The 20,135-nt window shown below is 36.6% G+C and overlaps 2 protein-coding genes across 3 annotated transcripts; both read left to right on the forward strand.

Annotated features, from left to right (window-relative positions):
• The first annotated feature begins 1,115 nt into the window (after positions 1-1,115).
• LOC105157329 (uncharacterized) lies at positions 1,116-9,469 on the forward strand. Of its 2 annotated transcripts, XM_011073724.3 has the most exons (8): positions 1,116-1,273; positions 1,820-3,109; positions 3,914-5,267; positions 6,108-6,387; positions 7,162-7,269; positions 7,343-7,621; positions 7,865-8,008; positions 8,902-9,469. In XM_011073724.3, exons 2-8 carry the CDS (start codon positions 1,882-1,884, stop codon positions 9,088-9,090), a joined length of 3,582 nt encoding a protein of 1,193 aa, XP_011072026.2. In that variant the 5' UTR covers positions 1,116-1,273; positions 1,820-1,881; the 3' UTR covers positions 9,091-9,469. The 2 variants fall into 2 exon arrangements, with proteins under 2 accessions (XP_011072026.2, XP_088734176.1); XM_088878050.1 differs by lacking the exons at positions 7,162-7,269; positions 7,343-7,621; positions 7,865-8,008; positions 8,902-9,469 and adding an exon at positions 7,000-7,151.
• An 839-nt stretch (positions 9,470-10,308) lies between these two features.
• LOC105157330 (uncharacterized) lies at positions 10,309-19,977 on the forward strand. Its single transcript, XM_011073726.3, has 10 exons — positions 10,309-10,858; positions 11,123-11,864; positions 12,549-13,164; positions 14,091-14,262; positions 14,599-14,959; positions 15,914-16,024; positions 16,589-16,940; positions 18,053-18,278; positions 18,774-18,995; positions 19,513-19,977. The coding sequence occupies exons 1-10, from the start codon at positions 10,350-10,352 to the stop codon at positions 19,664-19,666; spliced, it is 3,465 nt and encodes a 1,154-aa protein (XP_011072028.1). The 5' UTR covers positions 10,309-10,349; the 3' UTR covers positions 19,667-19,977.
• The last annotated feature ends 158 nt before the right edge of the window (positions 19,978-20,135 follow it).

Consider the following 20,135-nt stretch of genomic DNA (forward strand, 5'->3'; position numbering starts at 1 on the left):
TCATTATCCAGAATTAAATGCCCTTATTGGAATATATACCCACTAGAGAGTCCAATTCACATCAAGTTTAATACATGAAAAGATAATATATATATATATATTAAAGTACAAAAAATAAGTGTACATTTTAGCAAGTCCAAAATAGAATATAATGGTATTTTATGGACCATAAATAGTTGGTCACAAAATATTTAAATACTATTGGCTTAATTGATTTTTCATGCATGAATCAAATGTGAAATATAAAATAAAGCATATTATATCAGTAATAGCATTTATATTTTGCTGATGTGATATAGTACGTGATATTTTTAAACTTAAATCGTATATATAAAAACGAAAAATTCAACTTAATACGATGAATTTATGGGTAAAAATATAATTCAAAACGACGCATTTTTTCAATATATAATATATGAATATATATATATATATTACATATGTATAATTATTAAATATAAAAAAATATAAATCATACTATTTTAGAGATAGGATTTGTATTTGATGATGCGATATAATTCACACCATTTATTGTTTCAAACATGTTAAAATAATATTTAATGAATTTATTTTTATGGGCAAAGTGGTCATTTCCAATCAACAACCTCAAAATATAGCGTGTATGTATATTTTAATATATATTAAGGGTCGGACACACTCGATGCGTGTACAAAATTAAATTTTTTATATTTATTTAATTGAATAAAAGAGACTAAAGATAAAATGAGTAACAAATAAAAATTGATAAAATCAATTGATCTTAAATATGCATAAATAATAAATTAACTTAATAAAGTTAATTCATTGTATTAATTTTAATAAATTATTTATAAATCAATTTTATTTTTAATTCAATTAAATAAAAATTGAATCAGGTACAGATATCGAGTCGTATTTCAATTATTAATGTATAAGAATTATTATATGGTAAAAAATATTAAATATTTGTGAATGTATTTTATCCAATCACATCCCAAGACCTGAGAATATTGCAGGCCCATGCAATATATAATAATAATAATAATTATAAAATGAAATCATACCCAGAGAAAGTATTAAAATAAATAAATAAATAAATTTTCCCTCAAAAGGTACCAAAAAATTCAAAAAATTGTCATTTTCCATTTCATAAATTAATAGTTAGTATAGTTTATGTGTTTATACTCAAAAAAAGTAAGGGAAGTGCTTCAAATGTATAATAAGATTTCTTGAGTTTGGGCGATGGATTCAACAGCACCGGATTTGGTCTCTCGAATATCACATTCTTCGATCTGTAAGTTTCCATGTTCACTCATTTCAATCTGGTTTTCCTGTTTCCCTTTCCCCCCTTTTTTTTCATTTGATTCGTTATGGCAATCATTCGCATTGTCAGAAGGTGGTCGTGATTTCTAGGGTTTCGGTAAAGCGCAGATCTTTATGAAATCTCGTTGGGTTTTTATGTTAAATCCTTACGGAAAAAGTGCGGTTCCTTGAGTATTGTAAATTTTGATGTAATTCTGTGTATTGGGATCCATGAAAATGCCATATTACTGCTTTTTTTTTTTTTTTTTTTGAGTTTATGTTTAGCTCTGCTTGTGGAAGTTTAGTATTCCCCGTTTGCTTCATTGTATCTTGGTTGTGTGGCTATGGTGAAACGAGGAAAAGTGTATTGTTTTTTCCTTTTTTCTCTTTTTTGGTTCCTTTAATTAGAGTGTGGAACAAAAGGAAGCTTACCGCATTAAATTTCTCATTTGTGAGGCAATGGTGGTGAATCGGAATGTTGCTTAACTCGTGTTTAAAATAATGGGTTTGTGGTGGTGTTGTTTGTCTCATTTTCCAGGTTTAGTTGAGTGGTGTTTCTAGTACTTGGCTATTTGGATTGGAGGAAGTGTTTGTATATAAATGGCGGATTCAAGTCCTCTAGATGTTATATTAGAGTTCCTGAGAAGGAACAAATTCACCAAAGCAGAGGCTGCTTTGCGAAGTGAATTAGGTAACAGACCTGATGTAAATGGAATTCTTCAAAAGCTTAGGCTCGACGAGAAGGAGTCAGGTACTAGATCAAGTGAAGCAGCAAACGGGGGCATTGTAGTTGAGGAAGACCGAAAGATAAAAGCTACTCGGCATAGTGGGGAAAGTCTGAAGGAATTATCAACCTCAAGTAGTGCTGACGTGTCTAAGGAACTAATTGTGAAAGAGGTAGAGTGTGGAACAGGAAGGAATGGGTCTGAGACCAAGTGGAAGAGCTGTGGTACTATTGGGGAGCAGAGCAAGGTTAACGAGGGTGTTGGAACGACTGATAACAACTTCACCTTCTCCAAGGATTCGGATGATACTGTGCTTGATTTGTATTCACGGAAATACGGTATGAGCAATGGTCCAGTTACTCTGTATCAGAATGATGGTGGCAGTGCTGATGAAAACAATTTTTCAGGATTCCATATTCCTGGGAAGACGCGATTGAAATCAGCTGAGTCTCTTGATAGGATTAATCAGAAGTCTTCCGAAGATGCTAGTTTTTCTGGTGAAAAGAGAATGTCTTGGCCTGGTAGTGTTAGTAATGTTAGTGTTCGATCAAAGCATGATAAGAACGAACATATGGAACTCGATCAACAAAGAAAGGCAAGCATGTATTCTAAGGATGAGCTTGACGATAATTCTCGGTCCAGAAATGATGTACCTGCCAATCCATCTTCAGAGCATTGGAAAGAGTGTTCCGTCAAAACTGTTTTCCCGTTCTCTAGTGGAGACACTTCTACCAGTCACGATACTGCTGTTGCTGTTGTTGATAAGAAGGATGGGAAGAGGAAATCAGAACTCAATGACATTAGAGCAGCAATAAAAGAGCAAGTTGATGAGGTGGGAAAAGCTCTTTTCCTTGGGAAGACTCAGGTAGCTGAGCCAAAAGATTTTGGTGCATTAGAATTTCATCTTGCTTCCGAGAACCAAAAGGAAGAGTTGCCAAGACTACCACCTGTTAAACTTAAATCAGAAGCCAAACCTTTCAATATTCATTGGGAGGAGAAATATGAACGTGATGGACTTGGTCCAAAGATCTTGAATGCTGACAGTGCTTATCTCATAGGGTCATTTCTAGATGTTCCTATTGGTCAAGAAATCAATCCTTCAGGTTTGCTTGAAATCTTAAGATGTATAGCTTATTCCTTTTTTTTTTCCCCTGTGTTATTACTAGAGCATGATAAGTTTTTTGTTTTACATGAATGCCTATGACACTCTATGGACAGATTTTTGCAAACTTCAATTGCAAATATGTGAATTATCTCTGAATTATAGGTAGAATAGACTATTTATGTTTTTGTTGTTGAATCGGTGAAACATCGTGAATGCACTGAATGGGTGTTGTACTGTGGATCATTCAGTTCTGTGCTATATAAAACTTAAAGACCAACTAAAGCTGCATCTCCAATTGTTCAGCCAAAAAAACTGTCAAAACATTAAGTTAAAGATTTGTTTTTGTCTTTTAAACAATGTACATTAGAAAGTACTTGAGCTGTCTGGTTGCTTAAGGTAATGTTAGCATTTTCTTGGTCCCTCTCATTTCTTGCCTGTTCACTGGCTTCTGTAACATTGAAGTGAAAATGGATTAAGCAAAGTGATCAATATTCTCTTGGGCCAAAGAACTGATCTGTCTTTGTCCTAAGGGTCAGAAACCACTCTCAACTCCACCAACCTTCAATCTGTTTTCAAGGGTTCCAAAGCAATTAGTACAAAATTGTTTATGCCTATGAACTTCCTTCATCTAGCATTTCTTCTTTGAATTAATCTCTCGTTCCTCCATTCCTTAAATGCCCATATTATTGAAGTGGTGGTTGTTCTTTTATCAATTTTTCTGCGTTGATCCTGAGCTTAGATACTGCCTAATATGTTTTTATATTTTTTATGTATCTCTTATTTCTGTAATTATGATTGACAGGCAAAAGGATGGCAGCTGGCAGTTGGCTTTCCGTTAGTCAGGGTATTGCTGAGGATACTTCTGATCTGGTTTCTGGTTTTGCAACTATAGGTGATGGATTGAGTGAATCCATTGACTACCCTAATGAATACTGGGACTCTGATGAATATGAAGATGATGATGATGTTGGATATATGAGACAACCGATTGAAGATGAGACCTGGTTTCTCGCACATGAAATTGATTACCCAAGTGACAACGAGAAGGGGACAGGGCATGGAAGTGTTCCAGACCCTCAAGAAATGGGACAGAACAAAAACGATGAAGATGATCAGTCATTTGCGGAGGAGGATTCGTACATCTCTGGAGAGCGGTATTTCCAATCAAAGAAGGTTGATTCTATTGTGCCTTCAGATGATCCTGTAGGGTTGTCAGACACTGAAGTGTACAGGAAAAACAATGAGAACGACTTGATTGATAAATATGATGGACAATTGATGGATGTGGAGGAGCTGAATTTGATGCGTGCCGAACCTGTCTGGCAGGGATTTGTTACTCAGACAAATGAACTCATTATGCTTGGGGATGGAAAGGTTATAAATGAACATGGAAGACCGCGGCCAGATGATTTCTATATGGATGACGAACAACATGGTTCAGTTAGATCTATTGGCGTTGGAATCAACAGTGATGCTGCTGATATAGGCAGTGAAGTGCGGGAAAGTTTGGTCGGAGGCAGCAGTGAGGGGGACATAGAGTACTTTCACGATCATGATGTTAGTATCTGTGGGTCTAGACATTCACTGCATGATTTAGATAAGAATGCTGGTGAACAGTCCAAGAAAGACAAAAATAGAACAAAGAGACATAGTTCTGATAAATCTGTAATGACTAATGATAAGGGTGGGTATACACTTGCAAAGAATCAAAGTGATGGAGGATTTTCATTCCCTCCTCCTAGAGATGGACAATTGCTGCACGCAAGTACAGGTAAATCTTTGTGGTCAAACCGGGGGGACGCCGTTGTCAATGATGATGCTCACGACTGTTGTGTGGCTAATGAAGAAATGCTAGTGCCATGGAGGCGCACAAGCAAAGACGCTTCATCAATAAAGAGTTCGCGGGATGAAAACAACACTAGCGCTGTGGAATCAGCAAATTCTAGTCCCTCATCTCTTTCAAATTATGGCTACATTGATAGCGAATATGTAAACAAAAAAGAGGATGTAAAAACAACAGGAATAAGAGAAGAGGACCCTGGGGCATCATTGGAAGACGAGGAAGCGGTTGCTGTGCAAGAGCAAGTGAGGCAAATAAAAGCACAAGAGGAGGAATTTGAAACCTTCGATTTGAAGATTATCCACAGGAAAAACAGGCATGTTTCTTTTTCATCTGTTCATGATATAATTTTATGAATAGTCCTTATATAGTTTGACAATTTTAGAAGTGTATCACAATTCTAACGTCTTAACCATATTTAGCCCTTTTGCTTAAATGGGTGGCTATGTGAGCGTACTAAAAGAAAAGGTTTTTGTACCTGCATGTTAAATCCTGAAATTCTTTAAAGCTTCTAATCTCCTCAGGAAAGTTCTAGCACGAAAAATACTTATATTCTTATTATTACATGAAATCATGATTAATACTGTTGGTTTTCAGTTTTTTCAATCACTCTCTTATGTGGAATAAATATATGGGTGGTTGAGAAGCTTTTATAATGTTACAAATACGATTATTCCTTGAGAAAGACTGTTCCATAAGGAATATGTCATGTTGGTGAGCTTTATGGGGTGCGAATTTGTGGCAGCATCACATGCTGATACACAGTTACAACACACATTTGATAGCTATTCAAGTTTACTACGATATGAAGAAATACAGTCTACATGAATGAGTAGGAGCTTAGTTAACAGATAGATATGCTTGTTCTCCAATCTATTACTCTTGGACCTATAACTTACATCACCCTTTATATATTCCAAGTACACAGTTTAAATGTGTCAGGTCATCAGATAGTAGATTTGACTCGTGGAAGTTTTCTTCTGTCAAATGGCTGCAGCAAACACATGGTTTGAAACTGTCATCAAAGCATATGTTGATGTCTCTTTTTAATTGCCAAATTATGATTCTCCACATAGAAATTCTCTTCATTTGACTTCTTCGAACTGTTCTACTGGAGAGTAGTTTTCCTTATTTTGTGCTTCTGCTTATTGTTCAGGACTGGCTTTGAAGAGGACAAAAATTTCCATGTTGTGTTGAACTCAGTTATTGCTGGCCGCTATCATGTTACTGAGTATCTTGGATCAGCTGCATTCAGCAAAGCTATTCAGGCACATGACCTGCACACCGGCATGGATGTTTGCGTGAAGATTATAAAGAACAACAAGGACTTTTTTGATCAGAGCCTTGATGAAATAAAACTGCTCAAGTATGTGAACAAGCATGATCCTGCTGACAAGTATCATATTCTCCGGTTGTATGATTACTTCTATTATCGAGTAAGTGAGCATTTCTTCCATCACTTGGAGTGTAATCAGTCTTTTTGAGCATTAAACTGTAGAGTTCTTTTCTTATTGGTTCTAAATTAGTTGACAGGTGATGAAGAAATCAGTTCTAGTGTGCTATGTTTTCTGATCCTTGTCTATTAAAGTGTGAACATGAAGAATATTGAGGGGCTTGAAGACTTACTTTTTCTATACATTACTGCATCACATGGCTTGATTTTCTTCTTGACTTCTTAAACCTTCTTCTTATTTAAAATAATTCTTCTGCCTGAATTACTTAATAAAAAGCGGTCCAGAAAGTGAAACTGCAGAAGATATTAAAGAAGTTTCTATGTGCAAAATATCGAATGAATGTCTCGTGCTCTTGTCAAAACACCAGATTTGCCAGTTAAGTACTTAAAGGCATTACGAGAGTTGGTGCCACATAGGCGTCAAGAACTTTGTTTTTACTTAGCTTGAGACATCTTGCCTGATGGCAAGCTTCAGAGAACCTGATGCATTCATTTGGACCCCCTTGTATCTGATAATTATATTGTACTAGGGGCTATTTCCATTAAGTCTAACATATAAAAGATTTAAATTTTCTGCAAAATTTTGAAATTGTAGCTCAAAATTCATCAAAGAAATTGAGTTGGCATGACTGGCATACATCTTTCCTACAACTAACTGCTGCAGGATTACAGGTTACACTTTGGTGCAAAGTTTTGCATTTTTGTAATAGTAGTGGGTGAAAATTGGGTACCATCGTCCTTTTATTTGTTTATGCAGGAGCATCTACTGATTGTATGTGAATTGCTTAAAGCAAACCTGTATGAGTTCCATAAATTTAACAGGGAATCTGGAGGAGAAGTCTACTTTACAATGCCAAGACTGCAGGTTTGCGATGCAAATGTCATTTTTTGCTTACTTATTACAGTATTGGTTGCTGATGAGGATTTTGATTGTGCAGTCGATTACAATTCAGTGCTTGGAAGCACTTCAATTCTTACACAGTCTTGGCCTGATACATTGTGACCTGAAGCCTGAGAATATATTAGTGAAAAGTTACAGTAGATGTGAGGTGAAGGTTATTGATCTGGGAAGCAGTTGTTTTGAAACCGATCATCTTTGTTCATATGTTCAGTCTAGGTCATACCGGGCACCAGAGGTTATTCTAGGATTGCCATATGACAAAAAGATTGATATATGGTCCCTTGGCTGCATCTTGGCAGAACTTTGTACAGGCAATGTAAGTTCTTCCAATTTAAAAGCAATGTGTTATCAGTTGTCGATTTATGAGAAAAGATCATATGTAGATTTACCTTTTCCTCTTTTATTTAAAATCAATGTGCCATCTTTTGCCCCTTATCTCTTGTTTCACTGTTTGGAACGTGCAATCTTTTGTTACCATTCTTCTTTGTTCTCTTCATTTTCCTTGTTATATTCTGCTTCAGAATTTTGAAATAAAGTAACTATAATGTTATCTTAATAGGTTCTCTTTCAAAATGATTCTCCTGCTACTTTACTTGCTCGAGTAATTGGAATCATAGGCCCTATTGAGCAAGAGATGCTTGCCAAAGGACGAGATACATACAAATATTTCACGAAAAATCACATGCTTTATGAAAGGAACCAGGTAACCTTTTTCTGTTTCTGTTCTCTCTTTTCTATGTTTTTCAGTTCAGACACAACACATCATGCGAAGAGTAAATATTACTATGGGGCATATTGAAAATTTTGTGTACTGTTTCTTGTGCGAATTCTTTCCTTTTCAATACTCCTTGCAATGTTTTGCATTTGAATTTCTATATTTGTTTCTTTTTTCTCTAGTTATATTATTCTTTTCGTATGGTTAGCTTGGTATGGTAAGGTTTCAACCATCTTTGACCACTCGCACCCGCATTTTCCACCACTCACCCTCATGTGAGTGCAGCTTAACATATGGGAATTATGCTATCAATCTGTTTCAAGCAATCCTGTAAGAACATGGGCTTGAATTGAAGTGCTTATGTGAGCTATGCGTCGGATGACCTAAAAGTGATTAAATTGCATCTATTCGAAGTAACATCTATGGGTCGTTCAGCTGTCAAGTTGTAGTTCTCCTACCAGCTCAGGCGTAGTTCAGTACTGGGAAAAGGGAAAAGCAAAGAAAAAGAATGTTAGTTATTGCAACGTGTTGACCTTGTTTTAAATGCAAACACTGTTAAATGTTTGAAGGACCTCACCAGGTATGAGGCATGAGATAGACTGTCACTACTATGGAAAACTGTTTTTTTCAGCTTTGAAAAGGAAACAAACTAAGGATGAAGTGGATATACAAGTGAAATCAGTGGGTAGTTAACATTGAAGGGAGGAACAAGCTTTCTGGGAAGATAATTGTGTACTGAAACTTGAATGACAATACGATAACATCCCCACAAATTTACAGAAATCTGCTTTCTCTAGTTCGGCACGTCATGACTGCATGCTTGACCTGTTACACTTCCCTTTTTTCACCATATCACATATTCAGCTCTTCTATCTCCTCAGGACACTAACAGACTGGAATACTTGATACCCAAAAAGTCATCCTTAAGACATCGGTTGCCAATGGGAGACCAAGGCTTCATCGACTTTGTTGCTCATCTGCTTGAAGTAAACCCAAAGAAGAGGCCTTCGGCATCAGAGGCTCTTAAACATCCTTGGTTACAATATCCGTATGAACCAATATCATCCTGAAGAATGCAATGTTCCTGTATGAATGATCCATTCTGAAGGTTCCTTGTTTGGCAGACACAACTGATGCATAACATGGACGGAGGACAAGTGCACCTATACTGGCATACCCATTGATTTGCAAACTGATCTTCAAAAGGGTCGTGACTTCGAAGTGCCTGCACAATGAAGGTGTGGTTTGGTTCGTTTTAACAAAAGATGGTCGAATCTTCCTTACCCACTGCCAACTTGTACTCTGATTTTACCACAACCGAAAATGTAATCTTGCACGTAATATGTATCAGTAGGATCTTATGTTCTTTCTTACATTTTGTTCTGGTGGGAAGGAAGTCTCCACTCTTGTTGTACATGATGTGTGATAATTCAATAGGTTATTTAGTTATGATAGCTTGTGAAAATAGTTGCTTTTCCAATTTTGATTGGCTTTTGGGAAACCCTCATATGAATTGTATTGGTATTTAAGGTAGAAAATGTTTGCTGAATTTGGTGAGGAAAATTTCACCCCTTTGAATTTGGTGTTAGCAATGTTTGCTGAATTTGGTGAGGAAAATAATTTGGTGATAGAAAATACTTGTTAGTTGTTTGAAAAATAACAATACATTTTTGGAATTAACGATCATTTAACAAATATCTATAGCAAAAATTACAAATATATTTTTGGAATTAACAACCATTTAACAAATATATTTTTCTAATAGCGCATTGCAGGAAGTATTTGTTAAATGATTATTAATTCTAAAAACTATAAGTAATTTGTCAAATAACGAATGGTATTTATAATTATGATAAATTTTAAAGGAGTTAGTTGTAATTTATCATAATTCAAAATTAGTGGTTATTGAATTTTGAATTGTAGTGATTTGAAATTATTCAGTAAGCTTGATAGATTTTATCTAATGTTTTTCTTTAACTTTGAATATTTAAGATTTATAGATTACATAAAATTACAAGGGTAACTGTCTAAAATTCCTTCTTATTTTACTTTTTGTCTACTAATGTAATTTTGAATTCTGAAGTGTAACTGTTGTAAAAATTTGAAAGAAATGGTGTAAGATTTTAATGTCAAGTATTTTGCATTCATATTACTCCTAGAAAATGCTCTGAAATTCCAACTACCATACTTAGTTAATTCTGAGTAAGGGTTAAAATTAACATTTAGGTAAAGATATGGGGTACTTTTGCAATTGCTTATAACATGTGTGGCCAAATACTTTTTTTTATTCTCACTTTAGAAGCTGTGTTTCGTGTTTCTGTGTTACACCATGGAGGAAGAGGAGCAACCCACTGAAACGACGTCGCTGTTCCCCGCTTACGTCCAGCACCCACCGCCTCAACTTCTCCCTTCCGACCCCAACAAGGGCGCTTCCGCCGCGTCGCAATGGCTGCAGAACACCAGCTTCACCACCGACCTTTCTGTTATAAACGACGCCGTGACGAAATACGACCTCCCCCGTGAAGGACAACAACAAGAAGAAGAAGATAAAGTGGAAGAGGTTAATACCGACAAGCGGCCGCCGCAGTACGAGATGGTGCCGTCCGAGGCGACCGCATCTTCCGACGAAGAGCATAGGAAAAGGAAAAAGAAGAAGAAAAGGAGGAAGAGGGAGGAGTCAACTGGTTCGCCCCCATTGTATAACTATGCTGCAACTCTATCTTCGTCGAGAAATTCGGGTTTTCAGAAATGGGCTTCTTCTTCTACTTCAAATGATAAAGACTACTACTTTGATTCTCGTGGAGATCGCGATAATTTAGCATTTGGTTGCATCTACAGGTGAAGTATCTTTCACTTCATTTTTTGCTTTGCAATTACTAATGCATTTTTGGGGGTTTCTATTTGGTGTGTCATCTACAAATGGATGTCTTCATGGCTGCACTACGAAGTAAAACTATCTATTGTAAATATCTTCTTGATTATTTTTTCGGCTTGGTGTTATAAATTATGTCATTCTTATGTGGATAGAGTTATTTAATTATGGAAATGAAATCGTATTCTTGGTGTATTGACTTGAAGTGCGTCTGCATGATTAAAATGCAGAATGGATGTTGCTCGCTATAAGCTTTACAATTCTAAGAAAGTTTCTGGAAACAACTATTTTCTGCGGACTAAGAAGGTTGGTCTGGAGAGGGATAGTGATATTGATGCATTGGATACAAATCTTAGATCAGGGGGTCGCTATTGGTCTGCGAAGTTTGCTGCTATCGAGCGTCATAAGAACTTGAAACGAGTGCGAGTTCTTGCTCCTAGCAAACCTGGTAGGAGTTCGCTTGCTGATTTTATCCCCTTATCGGCTGAAAATTCTAATAGTAGCCTAGTTTCGAGTGTATCAGTAGTTGAAGAGTCCTGGGAAGATGAGGTGTTGCGAAAAACAAAGGAGTTCAATAAAATGACAAGGGAGCGTCCTCAGGATGAGAGTTTGTGGCTGGCGTTTGCAGAGTTTCAAGACAAGGTGGCTAGTATGCAGTCTCACAAAGGCGCTCGTTTGCAGACTCTTGAGAAGAAGATTAGTATTCTGGAGAAGGCAGCTGAGCTTAACCCGGAGAGTGAAGATTTGCTCCTTTCTCTTATGAATGCTTATCGGAGTAGGGATACCACTGATGTCTTGATTAGGAAATGGGAGAAGATACTCATGTCCAATTCTGGGAGTTACAAGCTGTGGAGAGAATTTTTATGGGTAGTTCAGGGTGAATTTTCCAGATTCAAGGTTTCTGACATGAGGAAAATGTATGCTAATGCAATTCAAGCCTTAGCTGGTGCTTGCATAAAGCAGCATAGGCAGGTTCTCTCTTTAATTTTCCGTACTTTCTTTCTTCTGCTTGCATTATACACTTTTTCACAGACGAGCACCCCCAAAGGGGGTAAGAAAGGGGGAAATGAAAAACCTCTGGAGTCTTGGACTTTGAAAATGAATGGAGGTGTAGATTTGTATTCTTTTCATTGAAATTAATGTGATAAGTGTTGAATTTTCATTTCAAGTAATATGCATTGAAAAGGAAATTATGTGCAGGTGATCCCCATTTGAGTATGAGGGCAAACAAAAAGAAACATTGTCCTTCAGGCAGAAGCTAGACCTGGAAATTTTTTATATCTAGACTTATCTAGCATACACCTAAGTTGAGGCTAGCTTTATGGTTTTATTTTCAGTTATAAAAATACTTGGTGCAATATACATTTTATGCATTTTGCTCACAGAAATTGAAATGCTTCTTTGTTCCCACATGTGGGAAGTGGGATGGCAATGGGTGCCGTATATTTTGTTAACATAGCAAAATTAGAGGATATTTTATGCATTGACTTTGTCCTCCCATTTTCTTTGCTTAAATTTGAGAATGCATGAAATATTCTCAAGGATTATATTTCTTCATATGTTAGTCACTTTACATGACAGTGATGAATTCAGTTTCTCATTATCGGAGTTTCTAAAGTGTTGATGTAGACTCCTTTGTATTCCTGCTGGATGCAGGTTCATCCATCTGGCAATGCAACTTCTGTTGATCCGGCAATTATTCAACTAGAACTTGGTTTGGTTGATGTTTTTATTGGTCTTTGCCGTCTTGAGTGGCAAGCAGGTTATCAGGAGTTGGCCACTGCTTTATTTCAGGCAGAGATTGAATACAGTATGTTTAGCCCCTTCGGTCTTTCTGAACAAAGTAAGCGAAGACTGTTTGAGCACTTTTGGGGTAGTAATGGTGCCAGAATTGGAGAAGATGGAGCCCTTGGATGGTCAACATGGCTAGAGAAAGAGGAGGAACAGAGACAGAAGCTTGCAAGTGAGGAGGCCTCAAACGTAGTTGAAGAAGGTGGTTGGACGGGTTGGTTTGAACCATTATCCAGAACTCAAGAAACCGAAATGCCAGAAAGTATTTCTGAGAATGATTTGGTTGCTGAGGAATTTGATGTTGAAAACACAAAGGATGTTGAGCAGAAGGATGATGTTGAGTCTTTGCTTAAAGCTCTCGGGATTGATGTTGCTGCTGAAGCTGATATCAAAGTCAAAGATACAAAAACATGGACTAAGTGGTCAAAGGCAGAGATGTCCAGGGATCTTGATCAGTGGATGCCTCTTCGCCCAGATTCTGGTTTGCTTTCATATCCTCACTGTTTGTGTCTCCTCTAGGTGGAATATCATTTTTCCACCATTCTGCATTCTGTTTCTTTTTCCGATGTGACTCAGAGGGCTTACTCCTGCAATCAAATTGACGAACTCTAAACTAAGCAAGCAATTCTTGGTGCGAAGAATGGTTTGGCACTTACTGCATGACCAAACCCACTTGTACATGCAGATTTACACAAAAATGAACCTTTTTATTTAAGAATTTGGAATGGAAAATAAATGGGCTGTTGTTCTGTGCACTGGTACACTTGATATCATCAAATTCGTTCTCCTTCCATTTTTAGTTCTTTAACTATCATCTCGCTATACTTGTTTCAGTAATGGTGTAGTTATTATAGACTTGGCAGGTATTGCTTCACACGATATCCGTCAAGCCACATCCTCTGTCCCAATTTGATATCTTTGCTTGTTCTCCTGCATTTTGCGAATTAAGAAAGGACCGTAATGCAGTGTCATCTAGTAATTGTGTACATTATTTGCTTTTCTTTCCTTTATGGAGATAAGAATGGTGACCGCCATTTTATTTGTGTAGGAGAACATTGACCTCTTTTAACTTGAGTGGTGTATTAAAAATTCTGAAACTTCATTGGTTCACAAGTTGTGGTAACTCAAACTGAGAACAGTAATAATAGCTGAAGTAAATCAGATGGGGACCAGTATCTAAGTGCATTTCATTATCCCCTTTCGTATGCATGGTAGAGCTTGTTATGTAGGAGGCTATGTTCCATTACCCACACAAGATAAACCCGTTATAAAATATTGTGATGATATTTCCACCTTACATCACATATGCTCCCAGTTCTGTAGACTTCCTTTTTTGGTTGCAATACAATATGTGTTTGAATTAATATCTGTACTGGGGAATATGACTTATCTTAATTGGCAAAACAGGTCATGTTTCTCATGATGCTGCTACGGCTGATGCAGAAGATGATGAGCAGCTTTTGAGCATAATACTGTATGAAGATGTGAGTGATTACCTGTTCTCAATAAATTCTGAGGAAGCTCGGATGTCTCTTGTTTCCCAGTTTATAGATTTCTATGATGGGAGGATAGCTCAATGGTAGGTCTTCTGGCATATGAATACTATTCTGATTTCCTGTTTGTTTAAGCTTCTACTATATACCTGAAATCATACGTCACTTCTAAACTGATGTCAGCTACCTATACATGTCTAACACATAAATCATGAAAAACTGAGGTAAACCACCATCACTGAATACCTAAGTTATTGGTGACTATTTGGGTTTATTTTGAAATTTACATATATTATTTTTTTGGAAAAAATATTAAATGTTTGTTCAAATCTATATGTTATCTTCTTCTACTTGGTGATCATCATAGGATACTGCTATTTCTTTTCATTTCCTTATTACTGCTATGCATTTCATGTTTATAGGACTTGCACAAACAGTTCGAGTTGGGTTGAGAAGACACTTAGTTTAGAGAGCCTTCCTTATTCCCTTCTAGAGGATTTGAGAAAAATGCATGATGTGGTAAATGGAAAGCTGAGCAATCCGATTAGTATCAGTTTGGAGCTTCTTTTGAACAGTTTGGATGACTCAAACATGAGAAGCAACATGATGAAGTTTCTGCGGAATGCTATCTTACTTTGTTTAAAAGCATTTCCAAAAAACTACATCTTGGAGGAAGCTGCTCTTGTTGCTGAAGAGTTATCAAACACGAGAATGGATTCAGTAAGCTGTTCTGTGACCCCATGTCGAGCTTTGGCTAAGACTTTACTGAAAAACAATAGGCAGGTACGTGTTATCTGGTCTAAATTCACATTGACATATGAGAAATGCAAATCCTTTATTTATTACTGTACACCAGTAGTCTCACTGGATCCTTAATTTCGTCTAGATGGCTTGTGTTAGAGACTGTGTTATATCCTAGTGCTTGTCCATTTCAGAGGAATGGTGAAATGTTATACTCTAGTGAGTATTCATCTCATGTGGAACTTCAGTAGGATGTAAGTCTTGCTCTAAAAGAAGATCCAGGAAGGGAACCTGCTAAAACTTCCAAAGGTTGCAGGAACGTGATGCCATAAACATGCTAAGAAAGTCATGCATTACTGGAGTGGTTTTGCATCATAAAGTGTTCAAAGTTTTTATTCTCTCTTAAAAAATTTGTTGAATGCATCTCCAGTGTCACAGAAAATAGAAAATAAATTTCATGAGTAATTTTCTTGGTCAGGTTTTTTATTTGTGATTTTATTACGCTATGATATAACAAAATTCCTCAATAGCAAAGATTATCTCTTATGTTTGTGCGAATGCAATAACTCTCTGGAAGTCTTCCAATACTTATTTTAACCAGTTTCAGATTAAAGATCTGTATGTAGATCACCTTTAAGGTCATGGGTATAGGACCTATAGGTAAGGGTCTGATTAGTATCTGATGCATATCTTGAAAGTTTTCAGTGGAAGATTATTGTCCTTGTGCACATGAAACAGATGTCTGATACTATCTGGGGAGTCTCGGTGTCCAACCTATATCATCTTTGCGTGTAACTTTTAGGGCATTTAGGGTTAGAATGGATTTTTTTTCTAAATCAGTAAACCCAATTAGAAAACATCCTTGCCTTTATCATTTCTTTAAACTCAATGGAAAAATGGTTTATATTTGGTTCTTGAAAAGAATGATTATTACTTCTTACAATGAATTCAGCACTGTTTTTTATGCTTTAATACCTTTGTGTTTCATTATTGTAGGATTTATTGCTATGTGGAGTATATGCTCAACGAGAAGCATTTTTTGGGAATATTGATCACTCTAGAAAGGTTTTTGACATGGCCTTATCTTCTATAGAGGGGCTTCCACTGGTAGGACTGCTATGTTTTCTTTACTGTTCTTGATGTCATGTGCCATCTGGTTATGTTCTTTTGTAAACTTTTGACCAATACTTGCCATTTTGCATCACCTCTGAACATTTTACATTTCTGTTGATATATACTATTTCTTGTCTAGATAGATCATGAGAAGTAATTAAGGCTTTCATATGGATTTCTTTTTTGTTTTCTGTTATTTTGGTTCACTGAATCCTAATTGTACCTGCGACTTGGTTCCATCCATGTACACTTCCCTTTTTCCTTGGATAAAGCTGGGAAAGGGTTCAGTTCTATAGGTAAGCTAGGTAATATTCAGTGCAGTCGGCTTGAAATACTTCTGTTGTTTGACTTTTCTTCCTACCATTTGTTCATTTTGTTTTCATGCTGGGTTTTGGATTACAACTCATAGATCCTAACTGACTTAAGCAGACTTCAAGTCCTGTTTAGATGATGTTACATCCACTTATCCCTGCATGTAATGATTTTATCCTCCTATAAGTCCTTAAGGAAAAGCCTGGAAGATAATGTGTTTGTACCTTTTTAAATTTGACCAAGCAGGATGTTCGCCCAAATGCGTCTCTTTTGTATTTCTGGTATGCAGAAGTGGAGCTTGCAAATAATCCTTCTGAAAATTCTGACTCCTTGCCCCGTGCAATGCATATCTTGTGTTGCTTGGGCAGTGGGGCAAGATATACTCCATTTAAAGGTCAACCATCAAGTCTGCAACAACTGAGAGCCCGCCAGGGGTTCAAAGATCGTATAAAAATGCTAAGTACCACTTGGGCACGTGGTATTATTGATGATCATTCTGCTGCTCTCATCTGTTCAGCCGCTTTGTTTGAAGAGTTGACTTCTGGATGGGCTTCTGCCTTGGAAATTTTGGAACACTCTTTTACAATGGTGCTTCCAGGTGCATAAAACATTTTATAAATGTATCTTTTGCAGTGAACTCTAAATATTTACTCTTTTCCATAGATGTGCACTACTAGAAGGCATGAAAAAGTTTGTTATTCTGAGAGAAGAACATATAAGACAGAGTAGGACTTTGAATGGCTGGATGACTGTTGAATCTTCAGAGAGATATTACATTAAGAAAAATAATTTACTTAAAAATTTAATCTTGTCCAAGCTCTTTCAGAGACTATCTTAAGTTAAAGAAAATACCTAAGGTGCGGTTTTAGAAAATTTGCAAGAAAGGTGATAAGACAAATTTTGCTTAAGGTGCTGCAGTGGATGTAAAAAATGCATACAGACCTGAACAATGGCCGCATAGTTGGGGTATGACCTCAGGTGGTCAGTGCCTTAGAGATAATATGTCTATGATTGCAAAACTACTTCATACAGCAGTCTCCTGCATAAGCATTGGTATTTTAGTGGACACAGGTCCATCAATATGAAATATGTTTCAGATGAAACATGAATTATAGTCTGTGTGGCTCAGTGTATATCTTCCAATAGCTCACAGCTTTCTGGACACGTGTATTATCACTAGCAAAATGGTACAGGACTGAGATATTGTAGCATTTGATATCATTCCAGTCCTAGTACCTAATGTTTTAGGAAGTAATATTACTTTTTTTTCCCCAAACAAATTGATGCAGAAATTCTTTTTGCTATTAGTTTATAAAGTGGGAAAGGAAAACTAACTTGACAATTTATTGTAAGATCAAAATTGAGTCATGCTAGAAAGAGAAGCTAACAAATGGAAAATCCCAATCCTCATATTGGTGGAGAGAAGTCGCCTCCCACCCCAGCCTACCCCACTGCACCTTCGCTACGCCTACACACACTCACACTCAGGCGCGCACACTTATGTTCCCTTCCTCTGGGGTTTTACCGTTATAGAGACTGAGGAAATCAAATACTTTTTCAAATACTCAACGTAGGAAATCAAATACTTTTTCAAATACTCAACGTTCTATCTGTTTTTCAGTTAAATGCCTGCATTTGTTAATTTGCTTGTTAAATATATCCATTTTTGGGTGTTTTGTTGCTTATTTTCTGTATGATACTTTATTGCAGAGAGGAGGCGGCATAGTCGCCAACTTGAATTTTTGTTCAACTATTATGTGAGGATGCTTTGTAAAAACCGAATGGAACTCAAAAGTTCAAAAATATGGGAAGCTATTGTGAAAGGGTTGCAGATATACCCTTTCAGTCCATGTCTGCACAATGCTTTGGTTGAAGTCAGCCATCTTTACTCTTCACCCAATAAACTGCGGTGGACTTTCGACGATTACTCCCAAAAGTAAAACCTTTTATTCTTCTTATTTTAATAAGATTTGCCATTTCTTTCCGTTGTTTGATAAATAAATTTTTGCTTATGCATGAAGGAGCCTATGAATTGATTACACTTGGTACAAGTATATTTTTAAATTCGAAACATATAGAATAACATTCCAAAGCATATTTGTGATTCATCTACGCGGCTGTTGCTAATCTCTTGTTATGAGTCTCTGCCATTGGCTAGATTTCTGTTTTGAAAGATATAATTCTCTGATAAGCTGACCCATTTAATAACGCTGCTGGGGTAACTATTAGTTTACTCTAGTTGTTTGAACTTACAATGTATGAGTTGATTGAATTGTTGTGAATAATATCTTGATTTACTTTGAACTACACGTTTTGGAACATGAGAATCTGCCGATTTTTTTTTTTTTATCTCCTGTAACATCATCTCCAAAATTCTGTTGTCAGATGATGGCACAAGCAATTATAAATCGGTTTGCTTTTGTGTTATCAGGAAGCCATCTGTCATTACGTGGCTCTATGCATTGTCATTTGAGATGAGCACCGGGGGTTCTCAGCATAGAATACGTGGACTCTTTGAGAGGGCGTTGGAGGATGACAAATTGCACAATTCGGTGATTCTTTGGCGTTGTTACATTGAATACGAGAGGACTGTAGCATGCAATACCTTTGCAGCTAAGAGAGTGTTCTTTCGTGCGATACACGCATGTCCCTGGTATGATTTCTATGATAAAAGTAACATGGTGCACACATGCATATCTAGGAGGATTTACCTTACATCTGAAATTGTCTATTGCTTGCTGATTTTTCCGTTATCAAACCGTGTCGTAATTTATTTTACTTCTGACGTAATGCATGGAATGGAAAGCCTGTTATCTTTATTTTTGGAGGATAAAAAGATTATGTGACTAGTAAATAAATCTGGAAACTCATAAATCAACATGCCTTGCGACACGATGTATGTATCGTAGTTAAAGGGGAACCAAATCTTGGATTACTTCGCTACTCAATGTCATGCCTGCCTTACCAAGACAAGCAGGAAGACCTGCCTCAAAGACCACATTACACACCTCATATTGTCGTCATGCTTGCCTTACCAAGACAAGCAGGAAGACCTGCCTCAAAAACAAACACATTACATACCAAATATCATTGTTTGTTTGTTTGTCATTCATTTTTCAATTTTTATCTTCACATTAATATCATGTCTAAAATCTTGTCCAATTTCCCAGGTCAAAAAAGCTGTGGCTTGATGGTTTTCTCAAGCTCGACTCCATATTGACGGTTAAAGAGCTGTCGGACCTCCAAGAAGTAATGCGAGATAAGGAACTCAATCTCAGGACTGATATATACGAGATTTTATTGCAAGATGAGATGGATGCTTAGCCTCTCAATTGTCTTCCCTACCATAACACATTGGGGTCAAACTAGCTCTTCTGCTGTTGCATAGCTTCAAGTACTTGGTCATTCTTCTAATTCCAGTATCAGTTGGATCAGTATCCAAGTACTTACCTGTGATAACTACGATTGTGATAAATGGAGTATTCAGAATCAGAAGTGTGATCTTGGCCTGTGCATTAGCCATCTGCACCTCATCATAATGTAAACTTGTACATTATTTAATACGTAATATTGCATGTTGTTATAGCTTGTGTGATATTGCAACTTTGAGTTATAAAATTTGTTTCTTTTTTTTCTATGGATCTGTTAATAATTTCAATGATGGGCATCTATTAATTATGTATTTCCATGCTGCAAAAATTTCATTTGTAAAAGCATGCTTTGGTTTTTATTTTGATGAAATTTAGCGCAATGGGGTTGCAATCATCGACTGCTTTGGGGCAATAAAGTGAGG

The sequence above is a fragment of the Sesamum indicum genome, linkage group LG3, assembly GCF_026168435.1.
Source record: "Sesamum indicum cultivar Baizhima isolate 11 linkage group LG3, ASM2616843v1, whole genome shotgun sequence".
In the NCBI taxonomy this organism is placed as follows: domain Eukaryota; kingdom Viridiplantae; phylum Streptophyta; class Magnoliopsida; order Lamiales; family Pedaliaceae; genus Sesamum; species Sesamum indicum.

Bases quoted from the DNA above. Each gene is read 5' to 3' on its own strand.
- LOC105157329 (XM_011073724.3), top strand. From the start codon at position 1,882: ATGGCGGATTCAAGTCCTCTAGATGTTATATTAGAGTTCCTGAGAAGG. The intron at 3,110-3,913 runs GTTTGCTTGAAA...TATGATTGACAG, and splicing joins TCAAGAAATCAATCCTTCAG to GCAAAAGGATGGCAGCTGGC. The intron at 6,388-7,161 runs GTAAGTGAGCAT...TTGTTTATGCAG, and splicing joins ATGATTACTTCTATTATCGA to GAGCATCTACTGATTGTATG.
- LOC105157330 (XM_011073726.3), top strand. From the start codon at position 10,350: ATGGAGGAAGAGGAGCAACCCACTGAAACGACGTCGCTGTTCCCCGCT. The intron at 14,263-14,598 runs GTAGGTCTTCTG...TCATGTTTATAG, and splicing joins GATGGGAGGATAGCTCAATG to GACTTGCACAAACAGTTCGA. The intron at 14,960-15,913 runs GTACGTGTTATC...TCATTATTGTAG, and splicing joins TACTGAAAAACAATAGGCAG to GATTTATTGCTATGTGGAGT.